Source organism: Schistocerca americana, chromosome 4 (assembly GCF_021461395.2).
Source record: "Schistocerca americana isolate TAMUIC-IGC-003095 chromosome 4, iqSchAmer2.1, whole genome shotgun sequence".
In the NCBI taxonomy this organism is placed as follows: domain Eukaryota; kingdom Metazoa; phylum Arthropoda; class Insecta; order Orthoptera; family Acrididae; genus Schistocerca; species Schistocerca americana.
The window spans coordinates 109,750,878-109,767,343 of NC_060122.1; the positions used below are offsets into that span (position 1 = coordinate 109,750,878).

A 16,466-nucleotide genomic window follows, 5' to 3' on the forward strand; every position below is an offset into this window, starting at 1 on the left:
AAATAGCAATCCTTTTGTAGGACTGCTTCTATTCTTGCTGAAAACTATAACTTTGTAGATATTATTGTCATTCGGGATTTGTGAACTGTCAAGTATATATCCATGTATGTGAGCAAAGGCATCAACTGGAGTTGTATACAACATGTTCAGCAACTGTGTTGTCAGATCTGACGTTACCCACAGTTTGATGGTGCCTATTTGTGCAGATAAATAAATGGTTATTTCTCAAATCTTCACGTAATATCATGTGCAAATCAGCTAATAAATGTGTGAGTGGCTGCTCAATTTCATATTGCACTTGTTTCCGTTCTGGAATATTCATTATCATAATCTTTTATTATTACAGTTATTCATGGATTCTTAGTTTATTTTATACTAATTAACTTAATTTTGATTTATATTATAGAAATATTGTCCATCAAACACAGAACTCCCACAGATGGTATAACTTTTATTGGAAAGTATATACATTTTATTTTGTACAGAATTTACACTTAATTTAAAAAATGTACACATTTGCAGTATTTTATAATTTACAGCTGCATGAGGCCATACTGTGATACAGAGTAAAAATCTCACTTTATGCTTTAACAACATTACAAAAAGGATAGATTAATACTTACCTCATAGAGGAAGTGTTAGCAGGCATAACGAGAAAGACTGCAAGGTGTTATTCAACTATTGGACAAAGTTCTTGATCTGATGTAGACCAAATAAAACGTACATGTTCACACAAGCTCAACTCTCACCTGCATGAGCAATGTCATCTCCAAGTGTTACAGCCCAACCATGTCCTGAAAATTTCATGAATAATTTGCTTAGGCAAGCAACAGAAACTCTGATTGTACACTGTCTTGAAGGTCCTGTAAGACTTGTCAGTGTACATCCCTGGTCTGTAGGAACTGATACGTCAGTTTAAAGATTTATTGTATCTCACTATTCTCAGTTAATTATCCAGTTGCACGATGAAACAGAGGCAGGACTCCTGCAACTGGAAGCCACTCTTTTCTCCAATGAGCAACTGAAAAAATCAGATGAGGAGGCTGCAGGTTCTGGACAATCATTTATCAATAAGCCATGCAAGAATATGCCTCTAGAGACAGACAGAAACTCAGACCCTTCAAATGAAAATCATGAAGCAGAATCACAGAATGCCTCCAGGACAGAGAGAGTTAATGATGAAGATATAGCAGCCACACACTCCTGTGCCATTTGACACAAATGTGCTAAAGCCGATATTCTTCAAACGTAAATGCAGTGGCAGTGGCAGACGTGGAAAAATGCTCTCCTGCTCTTCAAACTGAACAAGAAACAGCAGCAGAAAGAAAGTCCTTTTAGTGATTTTGAAAACAGAATGTGTTTGTCTGGAACATTCAACTTCAGAGGCAGTGAAACATCTGTTCATTCAGCAGCAGAATAAAGTAGGTGATCTCACTGTTCATCATGACCAAGCGGGAGACACTCCTCTGAAGAAGACAGTTCTTGGTTCTATGAAGTCTTCACCAGTGGAAACCCATGGCAGGAATTTCATAATTTTATGAAACCAGTGACAAACTTCAATGGAGTTTAATGGGTCCATTTTCTGTCCTTGAAAGTAGTTCTTCACCCTTCGCACCAGGCACTAATGTGAACTGAATCCACATGTTAGAGCAGACAAGCTTGGAGTCTGAGTATAGCTCAATCCATGCTCACACATCACTTGCATACTGTGATGACCAGACTGATCTGCAACAAATTCTTAGTGTTGCCCTTTTTTAAAATTTGGGCTTAGTGTCTGGAAACAACAGTGGCCATATGTGTACATGCTGTGGTTCTGTGAATGTGTGAGAGTTTTATTTTGTTTATGTCCGAGAAGGACTTAGTTCAATAGCTGAATAACATCTAGCAGTATTTGTCACTGTGCCTGTATGCCACCCAACTCTATCCTTTTCGTACTGTTAGTCCATTCTGGATTTTACATTGTTCTACTTTCTGCTCTGCCCACACACACACACACACACACACACACACACACACACACACACAGAGAGAGAGAGAGAGAGAGAGAGAGAGAGAGAGAGAGAGAGAGAGTGTTCCATCCAATGACCATATATGCAATTTAATGAAGATAAATAAATCTCCAGTTTTAACAGCAAAATCCTTAAGTTATGCACTTCTAATACACTTAATGATAAGGTATACATATCAATTCTTGAGTAAAGGTAACAACTTACCATATACTTGATGTCAATGTTGTTTATGAGTCTGTCCAACTGATCACTGCATCAAGTATACAATGAGTGATTACCTCAACTCTCTTCACTATCTGTCTTCTTTCCATGACATTCCAGTATTGTATCAGATTTCTTACTGAGGATGATTTGAACTTTACAAAACACATACAGTGAAACCAAATTACAAAAAAATGATGATAAATACAGAAAACAAATTCTGTGTATATTACAAAAATAGGCACAAAACTAAGTCGTATAAAAAGACACCACTTAGTTTATGGTTCACACATTTGTACAACACATATTTCCTTGGTTTTGCTATTTGTACAACTGAAAAATGCAGTCATTCTTTGGAAATGACCATGCTAAAGCACACCAAAACATACAGATCTTAGAGGGTCACTGCATTTGTTTTTATGACATTCAATGTCGATAAAACTGCAACTTTTGTAGACAAATACAATTTGTCTACATTAAACAATACAAGCAACACTGGTATATAAAAGCCCAATACAAATCCATTTCAGAACCAAAGATCACCCCCATCATCATCATCATCTTCCTTTTTGTTTTGTTCTACCTGCTGCAGTTCAGAATCCATTTGCAGTGGCAGCTGTGGAGTGTCTTCATGCACTGATTCTGGCTCTTGCATTGACAAAGGTGCAGGAACATGTGCTGGTGTGGATACCAAATGTGATGCAGCACTCTGAGGTTCATCCTCATCTGACTCACTAACCTCTAAATCGTCATGTATTTTGTCACGCACTTGGCTTTGTGATTCTTGACGCTCTGAGTCTCTGTGTTGTGGAAGTCCTTGCAGGAGGAAGTCTGATGGATCATAATTTGGATCTACATCCATACTCTCTTCTGAAAATGATAAAAATTAAACTCTACAATTATATCTAGCAGTTATGTGAAACAAATTATATCTAAAACACTGATAATGACCACAATGAAACATCTAAATGGCATATTGATATACTTAATCTGCATTTCTGGTTTCATATAGCCCAGATGATTACCAAAGCATGTTTATTATATTCATAACAGAAAAGTGCATAAGGTTTCCAAGTTATAATGGGCACACAATTTTACCAGAGACGAATCACTTTATCTTTCGGTACAGGTGTAGAAGTCTGATCAATTGGAAGATGAGAACAAATCTGTGGAATGTTTATGAATATATATATGTACTGTAGCTACAGAAGTTCTCTCTCTTTAGTATTACAGAAATATATTTATGCATGAAGGTTATAAATAATGAACCTCTCCCTCAGGAGATTTTCCAAGACTGTAATAAAGCCCACATCAAAAAAAGTTTTGCATCACCCTGGCTCCCAGAACTCCTGAAAATAGATGTTGACTGTGGACACTGTATCACAGACACAGTCCCTTTGACTGTTCAGAGATGTCACTAAACCCACCCAAAGATGTAAACAACCATGCATGAGCAGCAGCTATTAGACGGAGGGGATCCAACAGCCGATCAGTTATAGTCATTCCACCAGGAAGGAGGTACATGGCTCGTGTTGTATGTAGTTCAACCATGCCTAGACGGTCAATACCATGGTTCAATCGTGTCCGCACTGTTACTTTGCGCCAGGGAGGGCTCTCAACAAGGGAAGTGTGCAGGCACCTCGGAGTGAACCAAAGCGATGTTGTTTGGACATGCAGGAGATACAGAGAGACAGAACTGTCGATGACATGCCTCACTCAGGCCGCCCAACGGTCACTACTGCAGTGGATGACCACTACCCACAGATTATGGCGTGGAGGAATGCTGCTAGCAATGCCACCATGTTGAATAATGCTTTTCATGCAGCCACAGGACATAGTGTTACAACTCAAACTGTGCGCAATAGGCTGCATGATGCACAACTTCACCCCCAACATCCATGGTGAAGTCCATCTTTGCAACCACGACACCATGCAGTGCGTTACAGATGGGCCCAACAACGTGCCGAATGGACAACTCAGGATTGGCACCACGTTCTCTTCACTGATGAGTGTTGCATATGCCTTCAACCAATCATCGGAGACATGTTTGGAGGTAACCCGGTCAGGCCGAATGCCTCAGACACACTGTCCAGCGAGTGAAGCACAGTGGAAGTTCGCTACTGTTTTGGGGTGGTGTTATCTGGGGCTGACATATGCTACTGGTGGTCATGGAGGGCACCATAATGGGTGTACAATACGTAAACGCCAGCCTCCAACCTATAGTGCAACCATATCGGCAGCATAATGGCGAGGCATTCGTCTTCACGGACGACAATTCGCACCCCCATCTTGCACATCTTGTGAATGACTTCCATCAGGATGATGACATCACTCAACTAGAGTGGCCAGCATGTTCTCCAGACATGAATCCTATCGACATGCCTGGGATAGATTGAAAATGGCTGTTTATGACGATGTGACCCACCAACCACTCTGAGGGATCTACTCCAAATCTCCATTGAGGAGTGGGACAATCTGGACCAACAGTGCCTTGATGAGCTTGTGGATAGTATGCCACGATGAATACAGGTATACATCAATGCAAGAGGACGCGCTACTGGGTATTAGAGGTACCGGTGTGTACAGCAATCTGGACCACCACCTCTGAAGGTCCCGCTGTATGGTAGTACAACAGGCAATATGTGGTTTTCATCAGCAATAAAAAGAGTAAAAAAGATGTTTATGTTGATCTCTATTCCAGTTTATTCCAGTTTTCTGTACAGGTTCTGGAACTTTCAGAACCGAGGTGATGCAAAACTTTTTTTGATGTGTGTATCTACTGCTCAGTATTTATTGACAAATCTTTTGTAAATTGTGTTTCTTTAATTCACTAGCTCCTCACACAAATGCTTATTTTACACCAGATTCTCAAGAATTAGCTTTCCCCTTATCAACAAGCTCTAACGGCATCTAATAATCTATCACTTATATTTAAAATGCGTACATAAACAATAAATGTCTAATGCAACTACCATTAATCAGAAAAACTTTGTGGCAATCAATGAGAAATATATAAATAAATAAATTACCAAACTACTACTTGTATACAGATTTCAAGTCTTGGTCTGGCTAAGCAAATCACATTACAATCAGGTAAAACATATAAAGTTTTAGTGTCCACCAGTAGAGATAATGGGAAAAACAGACCTTGTTCCTGTTGGATTTGCTGAACTGGAGGATAATAACCCATATTACCAAGCTGCACCATTGCCTCAGCTGCTTGTTGACTGTCATCATCTGGAACTGGTTCTCCCTCTGATAAAGGTATGTCGTCCAAGTCTTCTTCACTTGAAAACTGCAAATCTGAAACAATACACACAAAGATGCAGACTGTATAAATCATTGCAACCATAGAAAAAAACCAGTTAAGGTGCCAAAGCAGTAATCCAATCTTATGAGCTTAAAATCTATTCACTTTGGCATATTTTGTGACCCTTAAGACAATTTCTAACCACTTGGAAAACTTGGTGAGCATTACAGTGATCTTTGTTTTACAAAATAACAATTTTTGTTGACAAGCACCTGCAGTCATTTGGGCCTAGTGTAGGTCACTAATGATAGGCTATTAGCAACAACTCAATCACTGCCAATCAGAAACACTAAAATGAGACATTCACAGAGACAAAATTGCATCACATTTTCCAACAAAATAGGCAGACTGAAACTGAATAGGAAATGGACTAACACAACTTCTGCAGCTGGCTGATTGCTCACAGGAGATGGATGTATCAGTCACAAAAATTATCCCATCAACAAATGGACAGGTTTAAATGTCACAATACAGAGGAAAAACAAAATTAACTTGGGACAACCAACAGAGAGCCACTGTCATTTATGTATGAGAGGACTACTTCTCTTACGCAGTTGCATCCACTGCCCTTCCTGCTGCTTATCACAAGCACCTCCTAATGTCTCCCATGGTATCTGTACAACCTTTTCCACATATGCTGAGAGACTGGACTGGATTGTGACTTTAAAGGGACCAAACAGCTTGATCATCACTCCCTCTATTGTACAACAGTATCTAGAAATAGTAAGATATCAATCTTTTCCTATTACAATTGTCTCATGGTCATGATAAAAAAGGAAATTTTCTAAATATGTATTGAATAAAAGCTTTGTGAGAAGTGGTGTCATATTCTGCACTTATAATAAAAGCTCTATCTTGATTACAATTCTTTTTTATCCTTACACACTTTAGCATTAAACCATTTCCTAATGATCTAAATGAAAAAGATGTAGCATACATTGAGAAACACATTCGTTGAAGAATTGTGGTCACAATGGAAGTTCTATCATCAGGAAATTTTTTAAGTTAAAACACGTGTTGTTATTTACCCTCCCCCCCCCCTCCCCCCCCCCCCCTCAACACAAAAAATCAATTGCAGCTGCCCCTTCTCCCTATCTCCACTGTCAGCAGGATGGAGCATAGAGTAATAAGTAATAACAAAATTCGCCTTTTGTTTGATTAAATAGTCTAAGCCATGAGGTACTTAATCTTGGAGTGGAGGGGATTGCTTATAAGGATCATAAATTATGTTGTATATTGGATAAGGACAGCTGAAGGGTTTTGGAGCCATATTGAAGAGAAACGTGCCCCATTCAAGTTTGTTCTGTGGCCAGCATAAGAATATTAAAGCTGCTAAATTTTATCATAAAAACAAACACACAAATGGTATGATCTGACATAATGTTCACAATACTTTTCACCTAGCTTCAGCTAAAGTGATACACTCAATAAAAATGTGGATGACCATTGGGGGAAGAAAAAGATGTGCAGAGGAGGGAGGGGGCAGAGACAGCTTCAATCACATCATGTTGAGTCCTCTCAAAGTAGGATGAAGCCTTGGGTGGGTCTTGTGTGGTCAATGTGCAATTGAAATAGTACGGGCTGAGGTGTGAATGGGAATTTGGATTGAGCAAGTAGGCATGCTAGGGTAGCCATGCAGTTGCGCAAAGCCACTGTGTCAGGGTGGCACACTGGTTAGCACACTGCTTAGAGAATGAGAGACCCAGGTTCAAATCCTGGCCTTGGTACAAATTTTCTGTTGCTGCTTCAGTCTGCATACGTACATAGATATTTGAGACCTGGAAACATTTCTGAAACTATACATTTCCATTTGATGAAATCGTATGGTTGATTTTCAAGAAATGCAGAATACAGACAGCCTTGCAGCCTTGTAGCAGCATGGGGCAATTATTTTAACTCTAAATAGTCAAGAACTCCTTGTGAATGGTAATGGCTAGCCATTCCTTTATTGTGAATGACAATGAGGAACAAAGTCACACATTGCACTCTATAGCAAACACATATTTCTGTAGGGTTTGCTCTTAAACTTTACAGAGTTAATCCACAACAGAATTCCATTAAAATGTAAAAAGCAAATTCGCAAGAAGACCAAAGTTGTAGAAACTGATTTATTTTACCAAACTAAAAATTGACTTTCAGCAAGTTATACAGTGAACTGAAATGAAATATGCATAAAGTAATGATATGAATTTTTAAGATATTACAATCTAGAAGCTACATTACTTCACATTTAGTTTATTGTAGCAGTGTGGGACAACTGTTTTAACTCTAAATAGTCAAGGACTACTTTTCAAATACAATAAATTTAATCAGCCTATGGTGTTTTCTTTCTTCAATGCCAAAAACAATACACAGCCACACAATTCAAGGAAAGAAAGAAAGAAACCAAAAGATGGGATTTTGTTCACAGAACATCTACAAATGAGCTGCACATTGAGACTGAAAATATTTGCTTCAGTAGTGACTTTGTTTTATTATAGACATCACAGGTTTCAGGGAGACGAAAATTTAATAACCATGGGTGACTGGAATTCAACAGTAAGAAAAGGAAGAGAAGGAAACGTAGTAGGTGAATATGGATTAGGGCTAAGAAATGAAAGAGGAAGCCGCCTGGTAGAATTTTGCACAGAGCATAACTTAATCATAGCTAACACTTGGATCAAGAATCATGAAAGAAGGTTGTATACATGGAAGAACCCTGGAGATACTAGAAGGTTTCAGATCAATTATATAATGATAAGACAGAGATTTAGGAACCAGGTTTTAAATTGTAAGACATTTCCAGGGGCAGATGTGGACTCTGACCACAATCTATTGGTTATGAACTGTAGATTAAAACGAAAGAAACTGCAAAAGGGTGGAAATTTAAGGAGATGGGACCTGGATAAACTGAAAGAACCAGAGGTTGTACAGAATTTCAGGGAGAGCGTAAAGGAACAACTGACAGGAATGGGGGAAAGAAATACAGTAGAAGAAGAATGGGTAGCTCTGAGGGATGAAATAGTGAAGGCAGCAGAGGATCAAGTAGGTAAAAAGACGAGGGCTAGTAGAAATCCTTGGGTAACAGAAGAGATACTGAATTTAATTGATGAAAGGAGAAAATACAAAAATGCAGTAAATGAAGCAGGCAAAAAGGAATACAAACGTCTCAAAAATGAGATTGACAGGAAGTGAAAAATGGCTAAGCAGGGATGGCTAGAGGACAAATGTAAGGATGTAGAGGCTTATCTCACTAGGGGTAAAATAGGTACGGCCTACAGGAAAATTAAAGAGACCTTTGGAGAAAAGAGAACCACTTGCATGAATATCAAGAGCTCAGATGGAAACCCAGTTCTAAGAAAAGTAAGGAAAGCAGAAAGGTGGAAGGAGTATATAGAGGGTCTATACAGGGACGATGTTCTGGAGGACAATATTATGGAAATGGAAGCGGATGTAGATGAAGATGAAATGGGAGATATGATAATGCGAGAAGAGTTTGACAGAGCACTGAAAGACCTGAGTTGAAACAAAGCCCCAGGAATAGACAACATTCCATTAGAACTACTGACAGCCTTGGGAGAGCCAGTCCTGATGAAACTCTACCATCTGGTGAGCAAGATGTATGAGACAGGCGAAATTCCCTCAGACTTCAAGAAAAATATAATAATTCCAATCCCAAAGAAAGCAGGTGTTGACAGATGTGAAAGTTACCAAACTATCAGTTTAATAAGTCACAGCTGCAAAATACTAACGCGAATTCTTTACAGACGAATGGAAAAACTGGTAGAAGCCGACCTCGGGGAATATCAGTTTGGATTACAAAGAAATGTTGGAACACGTGAGGCAATACTGACCCTATGACTTATCTTAGAAGAAAGATTAAGGGAAGGCAAACCTATGTTTCTAGCATTTGTAGACTTAGAGAAAGCTTTTGACAATGTTGACTGGAATACTCTTTTTCAAATTCTGAAGGTGGCAGGGGTAAAATACAGAGAGCGAAAGGCTATTTACAATTTGTACAGGAAGCAGATGGCAGTTATAAGAGTCGAGGGACATGAAAGGGAAGCAGTGGTTGGGAAGGGAGTGAGACAGGGTTGTAGCCTCTCCCCGATGCTATTCAAGCTGTATGTTGAGCAAGCAGTAAAGGAAACGAAAGAAAAGTTCGGAGTAGGTATTAAAATCCATGGAGAAGAAATAAAAACTTTGAGTTTCGCCGATGACATTGTAATTCTGTCAGAGACAGCAAAGGACTTGGAAGAGCAGTTGAATGGAATGGACAGTGTCTTGAAAGGAGGGTATAAGATGAACATCAACAAAAGCAAAACAAGGATAACGGAATGTAGTCGAATTAAGTCGGGTGATGCTGCGGGAATTAGATTACGAAATGAGACACTTAAAGTAGTAAAGGAGTTTTGTTATTTGGGGAGCAAAATAACATGATGGTCGAAGTAGAGAGGATATAAAATGTAGACTGGCAATGGCAAGGAAAGCGTTTCTGAAGAAGAGAAATTTGTTAGCATCGAGTATTGATTTAAGTGTCAGGATGTCGTTTCGGAAAGTATTTGTATGGAGTGTAGCCATGTATTGAAGTGAAACATGGACGATAAATAGTTTAGACAAGAAGAGAATGGAAGCTTTCGAAACATGGTGCTAAAGAAGAATGCTGAAGATTAGATGGGTAGATCACATAACTAATGAGGAGGTATTGAATAGAATTGGGGAGAAGAGGAGTTTGTGGCACAACTTGACTAGAAGAAGGAATCGGTTGGTAGGACATGTTCTGAGGCATCAAGGGATCACCAATTTAGTACTGGAGGGCAGCGTGGAGGATAAAAATCATAGGAGGAGACCAAGAGAGATGAATACACTAAGCAGATTCAGAAGGATGTAGGCTGCAGTAGGTACTGGGAGATGAAGAGGCTTGCACAGGATAGAGTAGCATGGAGAGCTGCATCAAACCAGTCTCAGTACTGAAGACCACAACAACAACAACAAGTTTCAGGAAAATTATGTTCTCATATTCAGGTTTGCAAATTTACTAGTCAGCTGCGAAATGGTTGCGCACTGTGAATGCTATACTGCATTGTAGAACAGGCGGGCGTGCTGCTCTGTACCACACTGCCTCATCTGCCTGTTCTACAATGCAGTGTGGCATCCATGGCGTGCGACCATCTTGAGCTGGCTACTACATTTATACATCTGAATATGGGAACATAATTTTCCCAAAACCTGTCATATTTATAATAAAACAAACTCACAACTGAAGCAAAACCAAAAGAATCAATAATGCATTGCACATCATTTATTTCAGAGGTCTATCATTTCACATTGTTGTGACTTCCTGTACTGCATACCAGCAAGTTCTATTACATACATGGTCACTTAAACGTTGGAAAAAATGTGTTACAACATTATGCATATATAAAGAGGGGGAAAATCTTAAGTCAGTCGGCAGGAACTTGCTACATTTTAAAACCGCATTTGTACACATACATTCAAACTCCTGTATTTCATTAGGGCTTACCTTCTTCTAGGACATCTTTCTTTCTTGATCTTCCTGCTGCCCTTCCATCTGTCTCATCTCCTTCCACATCAACAAAGTCATAATCATCCATGTTTGATTTGCCAAAACCATGATCTGGAGAACTGTTCTGACTCTACGGAAAATGGAGTTTTATTTTTTACTACAGGATTTAGCAGTAATATAATGTATATTATATGACTTAGGTTAATAAAAATGTATAGAAATTAAATATCTGGTTACTAACTGCATGTTCAGGTTCAGTGATGGCATAATTTTCTTCTTCAGTTCCCAACCATGTTGGATCCATTTCTGCTTGCTCGAGAGCCCTTTCTTGTGCCAAACTTATGTTGCTTTCAAGTTGTGTTAAATGATCTCCATACTGTAAAAAGTAACTACAGTGACACATGTATTTTAAAATATACTCCAAGGTACTACCAAATTATTGCTAAGGAAAGTACTCACCTCATCCAAAGTGGCTCGGCATACTTTTACCAAAGTTTCTGCCTTCTGGCTGTAAGTTGAATCTTTACCATTGTAAATAATACAATTTTGCAAGATTCTTTCTATATCAGCCAAAAATTCATATCGATTATGATATTTATGGCCTGAAAAAGAGCAAGGTGTGACATACCATTATAATTATTTAGTTTTGTTCAAACACCAGTATTTAACTGGAAACTTACATTCTGTTTGTTTGTGAACTGCCTATACAGCAAAAGAAACAAAAGCTTTGTTGAAATTGGGGCAAACATGTAATAATAAGCTTACTGACTGACAAAGCTCACACACTCATCACCTCAGAACATGTAATCACAGCAAAGGTGTTTCATTTTACACCTTCAAAGCTGCAATTCACACCTTATCTTGTACATAGGCAAATCTACTAACAAGCCATAAAGCCCCCCAAGCATAGTGTGACATCCTTTAGCTTTCATTTTAAATATTTATTTCTCAAAAAAATTTGTATTATACAAGTGAAATACTTGTTGGTCCTTGCACCTTCCTTGTTAGACCCCAAACAACTGCAACAAATTATCTTTTTTCTTTTTTTAAATGTTTCAGTTTATTTTATTCTCTTTCTGTTTGAAATACATGGGTCACAAATCTACCAATGCATGTAACTATACAGGGTGTTACAAAAAGATACGGCCAAACTTTCAGGAAACATTCCTCACACACAAAGAAAGAAAATATGTTGTGTGGACATGTGTCCGGAAACGCTAACTTTCCATGGTAGAGCTCATTTTATTACTTCTCTTCAAATCACATTAATCATGGAATGAAAACACACAGCAACAGAATGTACCAGCGTGACTTCAAACACTTTGTTACAGGAAATGTTCAAAATGTCCTCCGTTAGTGAGGATACATGCATCCACCCTCCGTCGCATGGAATCCCTGATGCACTGATACAGCCCTGGAGAATGGCATATTATATCACAGCCGTCCACAACACGAGCACAAAGAGTCTCTACATTTGGTACCGGGGTTGCGTAGACAAGAGCTTTCAAATACCCCCATAAATGAAAGTAAAGAGGGTTGAGGCCAGGAGAGCGTGGAGGCCATGGAATTGGTCCGCCTCTACCAATCCATCGGTCACCGAATCTGTTGTTGAGAAGCGTAGGAACACTTCGACTGAAATGTGCAGGAACTCCATTGTGCATGAACCACATGTTGTGTCGTACTTGTAAAGGCACATGTTCTAGCAGCACAGGTAGAGTATCCCGTATGAAATCATGATAACGTGCTCCACTGAGCGTAGGTGGAAGAACATGGGGACCAATCAAGACATCACTAACAATGCCTGCCCAAATGTTCACAGAAAATCTGTGTTGATGACGTGATTGCACAATTGCGTGCGGATTCTCGTCAGCCCACACACGTTGATTGTGAAAATTTACAATTTGATCACATTGGAATGAAGCCTCATCCATAAAGAGAACATTTGCACAGAAATGAGGATTGACACATTGTTGGATGAACAATTCGCAGAAGTGTACCCGTGGAGGCCAATCAGCTCCTGATAGTGCCTGCACACGCTGTACATGGTACGGAAACAACTGGTTCTCCCGTAGCACTCTCCATACAGTGACGTGATCAACGTTACCTTGTACAGCAGCAACTTCTCTGACGCTGACATTAGGGATATCGTCAACTGCACAAAGAATTGCCTCATCCATTGCAGGTGTCCTCGTCGTTCTAGGCCTTCCCCAATCGCAAGTCATAGGCTGGAATGTTCCGTGCTCCCTAAGACACCGATCAATTGCTTCATCCGTCTTCCTGTCGGGACACCTTCGTTCTGGAAATCTGTCTCGAAACAAACGTACCGCACCACGGCTATTGCCCCGTGCTAATCCATACATCAAATGAGCATCTGCCAACTCCGCATTTGTAAACATTGCACTGACTGCAAAACCACATTCGTGATGAACACTAACCTGTTGATGCTACATACTGATGTGCTTGATGCTAGTACTGTAGAGCAATGAGTCGCATGTCAACACAAGCACCGAAGTCAACATTACCTTCCTTCAATTGCGCCAACTGGCGGTGAATCGAGGAAGTACAGTACATACTGACGAAACTAAAATGAGCTCTAACATGGAAATTAAGCGTTTCCAGACACATGTCCACATAACATCTTTTCTTTATTTGTGTGTGAGGAATGTTTCCTGAAAGTTTGGCCGTACCTTTTTGTAACACCCTGTATAAGTTCTGCAAATTGGAAAGTTCTCAACATAGTCTTATTCCCAGATGGTTTACTCTTCTTCAGTAATAGTTTCTTGTTGCTTCCTTCTGTGTGACTAACTATTTTTATCCCTTAAATACTTCAAGATTTTACCTCATTTCCAACACACACACACACACACACACACACACACACACACACACACACACACACACACTTGTATAGACGGCTTGGAAAAAATATGGAGCCACCAAAAATACAATAATTACCACACCTACTACAGTTTAGGAACCCAGTTAATATTCCACAGTCACCCCCCACCCCCCACCCCACGCGCGCGCACACACACACACACACACACACACACACACACACACACGCACACACACACACACACACACTGAAAGGTTGCAAAAAATATGGAGCCAGCAAAAACATGCTTACCATACCTAATATGGTTTACAAAACCTGTTAATACTCCAGATAGCTGCCAGACATCTTGGAATGGATAAATACAGCTCCTGTACGGTTCTTACCGTATACTGTAATGTGTACCATTATTCCAGCAAAATAGTGGCAAGTTCAGGTAATGACAATGGAGATGGATAGTGGTCACGCACCCTTCTTTCCAAAGTAGATCACAAAGGCTCAATACTAATATAAATGTGACTTTGCAGAGAGTAACCATGTGGCACACAAAATACTACGATATGGCTGCCTGGATCATCTCTGAACTCTGGTCATGTTTCACTCTTGGGAGATAAATTCAGACGAAAGTTGTTAACAATGTGAAACAAGACTCATCTGGCCAAATGACTTTCTTCTATTGCTAGATAGCAGGGGTTTTATGGCTTCACCACCACATTTTCCTGTTACAGGCGTTTGCACCACTGATGAATGGTTTTGCAATTCCAGTTCGCCCTGCAGTTCCCTGCTTCTGAAGCTACATTTGTGTTGTTTTGGTGCTGACATGGTACGAAAGTGTGACATTCAGTTCTGCAATGACCTATTCAGCTGTCATCCTCTTATTTTTCATCACAATCCTCTTCAATGAGCATTTGTCATAATCACTCAACATGCACCTTCACCTGCGATTTGACTTAGCAGATGATGTTTTTCCACTTTCCCTGTATGCAGTATAAATCTTCATTTCAGTTACTCTTAAACACTAAACATTTCATCTCCATTGATCACGGAATCACCGGCCATACGAGGATCAACGATGCGCCCATATTTGTAGTCATAATGCACTCACAACTACCACAGAGCACTGTTCTGACCATGACTGACACTTGCAACATATTGAGGATACTGAACAGTTGCAGTTTGTGGTCAAATACAACAGTGCAACCCGTAGGCTTGGCTAGCATTAGCAGTCATGTTCAAACATGCATTTCTTGTGGTGTTTCCATATTTTTGTGCAAACCCTTCCTTTATATTCCATCAAAAGAAGTATCCTGACCTGAAAGAGAATGACGTGTTGGTAGTGTAAGTAAACAACTTCATTATTTTTAACCTGTCATCTGTCTCCTCAATAAATGTATACTCCATCCGTTTCCTCTGAATTTTTCATCTCGTGTGCTTGATGAAAGTTTGTTTGGTTTCAAATGCTTACGTCCCTATTTCTACCTATGCACTGGAGCATCATAATTATACACTTTTGCTTTTTATTTTAATTTTATGATAGTTTCATACCAGAAATAATTTTTGTTAGATCTCTAACAAGAATTTTATGGATGATCACTATTATGTCATGAATATTGCAAATATGAACTGTAACATATCTACAATTATTTATTTCCCCCTTGTCTGTGCAGTTTCAAACTTCACATCAAACAGTGGAAAGCCTAGGTTCGAATATCAACATTATTATGAAAAGGGTAGGTTGCAAAAGATGACACACTGAATTGCAGGCAGACACAACAAAAAGACTGTTGCACATTGATCTTTTGGTGAAAGCCATCTTCAGAAAGGAAACACACATACACACAAGGAAGCACATCTCACGCACACATGACAGCTATCTCCTTTTCATAGTACTGTTGATATTCAAGCTTTATATGATGTACATGATGAAGTGAAGTGCAGGTAGACAAATTATTATGTATGTTTTTTATGTTATTCTGCACAAAAACTGTTTTATAATTAGAATTTTGAGAAATTGTGGAACCTTTTTTTAAATACTAAAAATTCTTTCTTCATTGCATTTACATATGTAAAGTGCTTATGCATGTCAAGTATAGTGTATTGGTACTGTTTTTTTTTTTTAAATTCACATTGAAGTATGCATTCTTACACGACACAGTGAAATGGTGACATACACGTTCGCTGTTACACAACTGCCTTGTATTTGAATAGCTTAGATCATACAACAAGATCTACACAAAACGTTCACTACTTTCATAAAATGTTTTTTGTAACTACATCTATTTAAAAATGTGTGACACCCCAGTTTCTGTCAAACTCCTTCTACAAAATCTCAAGGTGTCTTGTGCATGTAACAGAATACACTAATCATCAATCTGTATGGATAAATTTGTACTGCGTATGTTAACTTACTTGTGGTTTAAAAACATTACTCTGTAAATTCTTAAGTCAAAACAAAACTACATTTTGCGTATAAGATCTTCTGCACAATTATGTATTAAAAAAATATACATACATTCAGAAATATATAAATAGAAGTCTCACTCTGTTATAGGAAAAAGATGAAAGCTCCCCACAAAGGAGAGAGGGGGAGGGGGAGGGGGGAGG

At 39.1% G+C, this 16,466-nt stretch overlaps 1 protein-coding gene across 1 annotated transcript in view; it reads right to left on the reverse strand.

The window, feature by feature from the left end:
• Positions 1 to 440: 440 nt before the first annotated feature.
• The window catches only part of LOC124612622 (transcription initiation factor TFIID subunit 1), a 226,135-nt gene continuing 210,109 nt past the window's right edge, over positions 441 to 16,466 (reverse strand). Inside the window, exons 24-28 of the mRNA XM_047140920.1 lie at positions 11,486 to 11,628; positions 11,268 to 11,402; positions 11,024 to 11,156; positions 5,358 to 5,513; positions 441 to 3,080 (exon numbers count right to left, since the gene is read on the reverse strand). Of these exons, the coding sequence (XP_046996876.1) occupies positions 2,737 to 3,080; positions 5,358 to 5,513; positions 11,024 to 11,156; positions 11,268 to 11,402; positions 11,486 to 11,628 (911 nt within the window). The 3' untranslated portion in view covers positions 441 to 2,736. The remainder of the gene's footprint in view (positions 3,081 to 5,357; positions 5,514 to 11,023; positions 11,157 to 11,267; positions 11,403 to 11,485; positions 11,629 to 16,466) is intronic.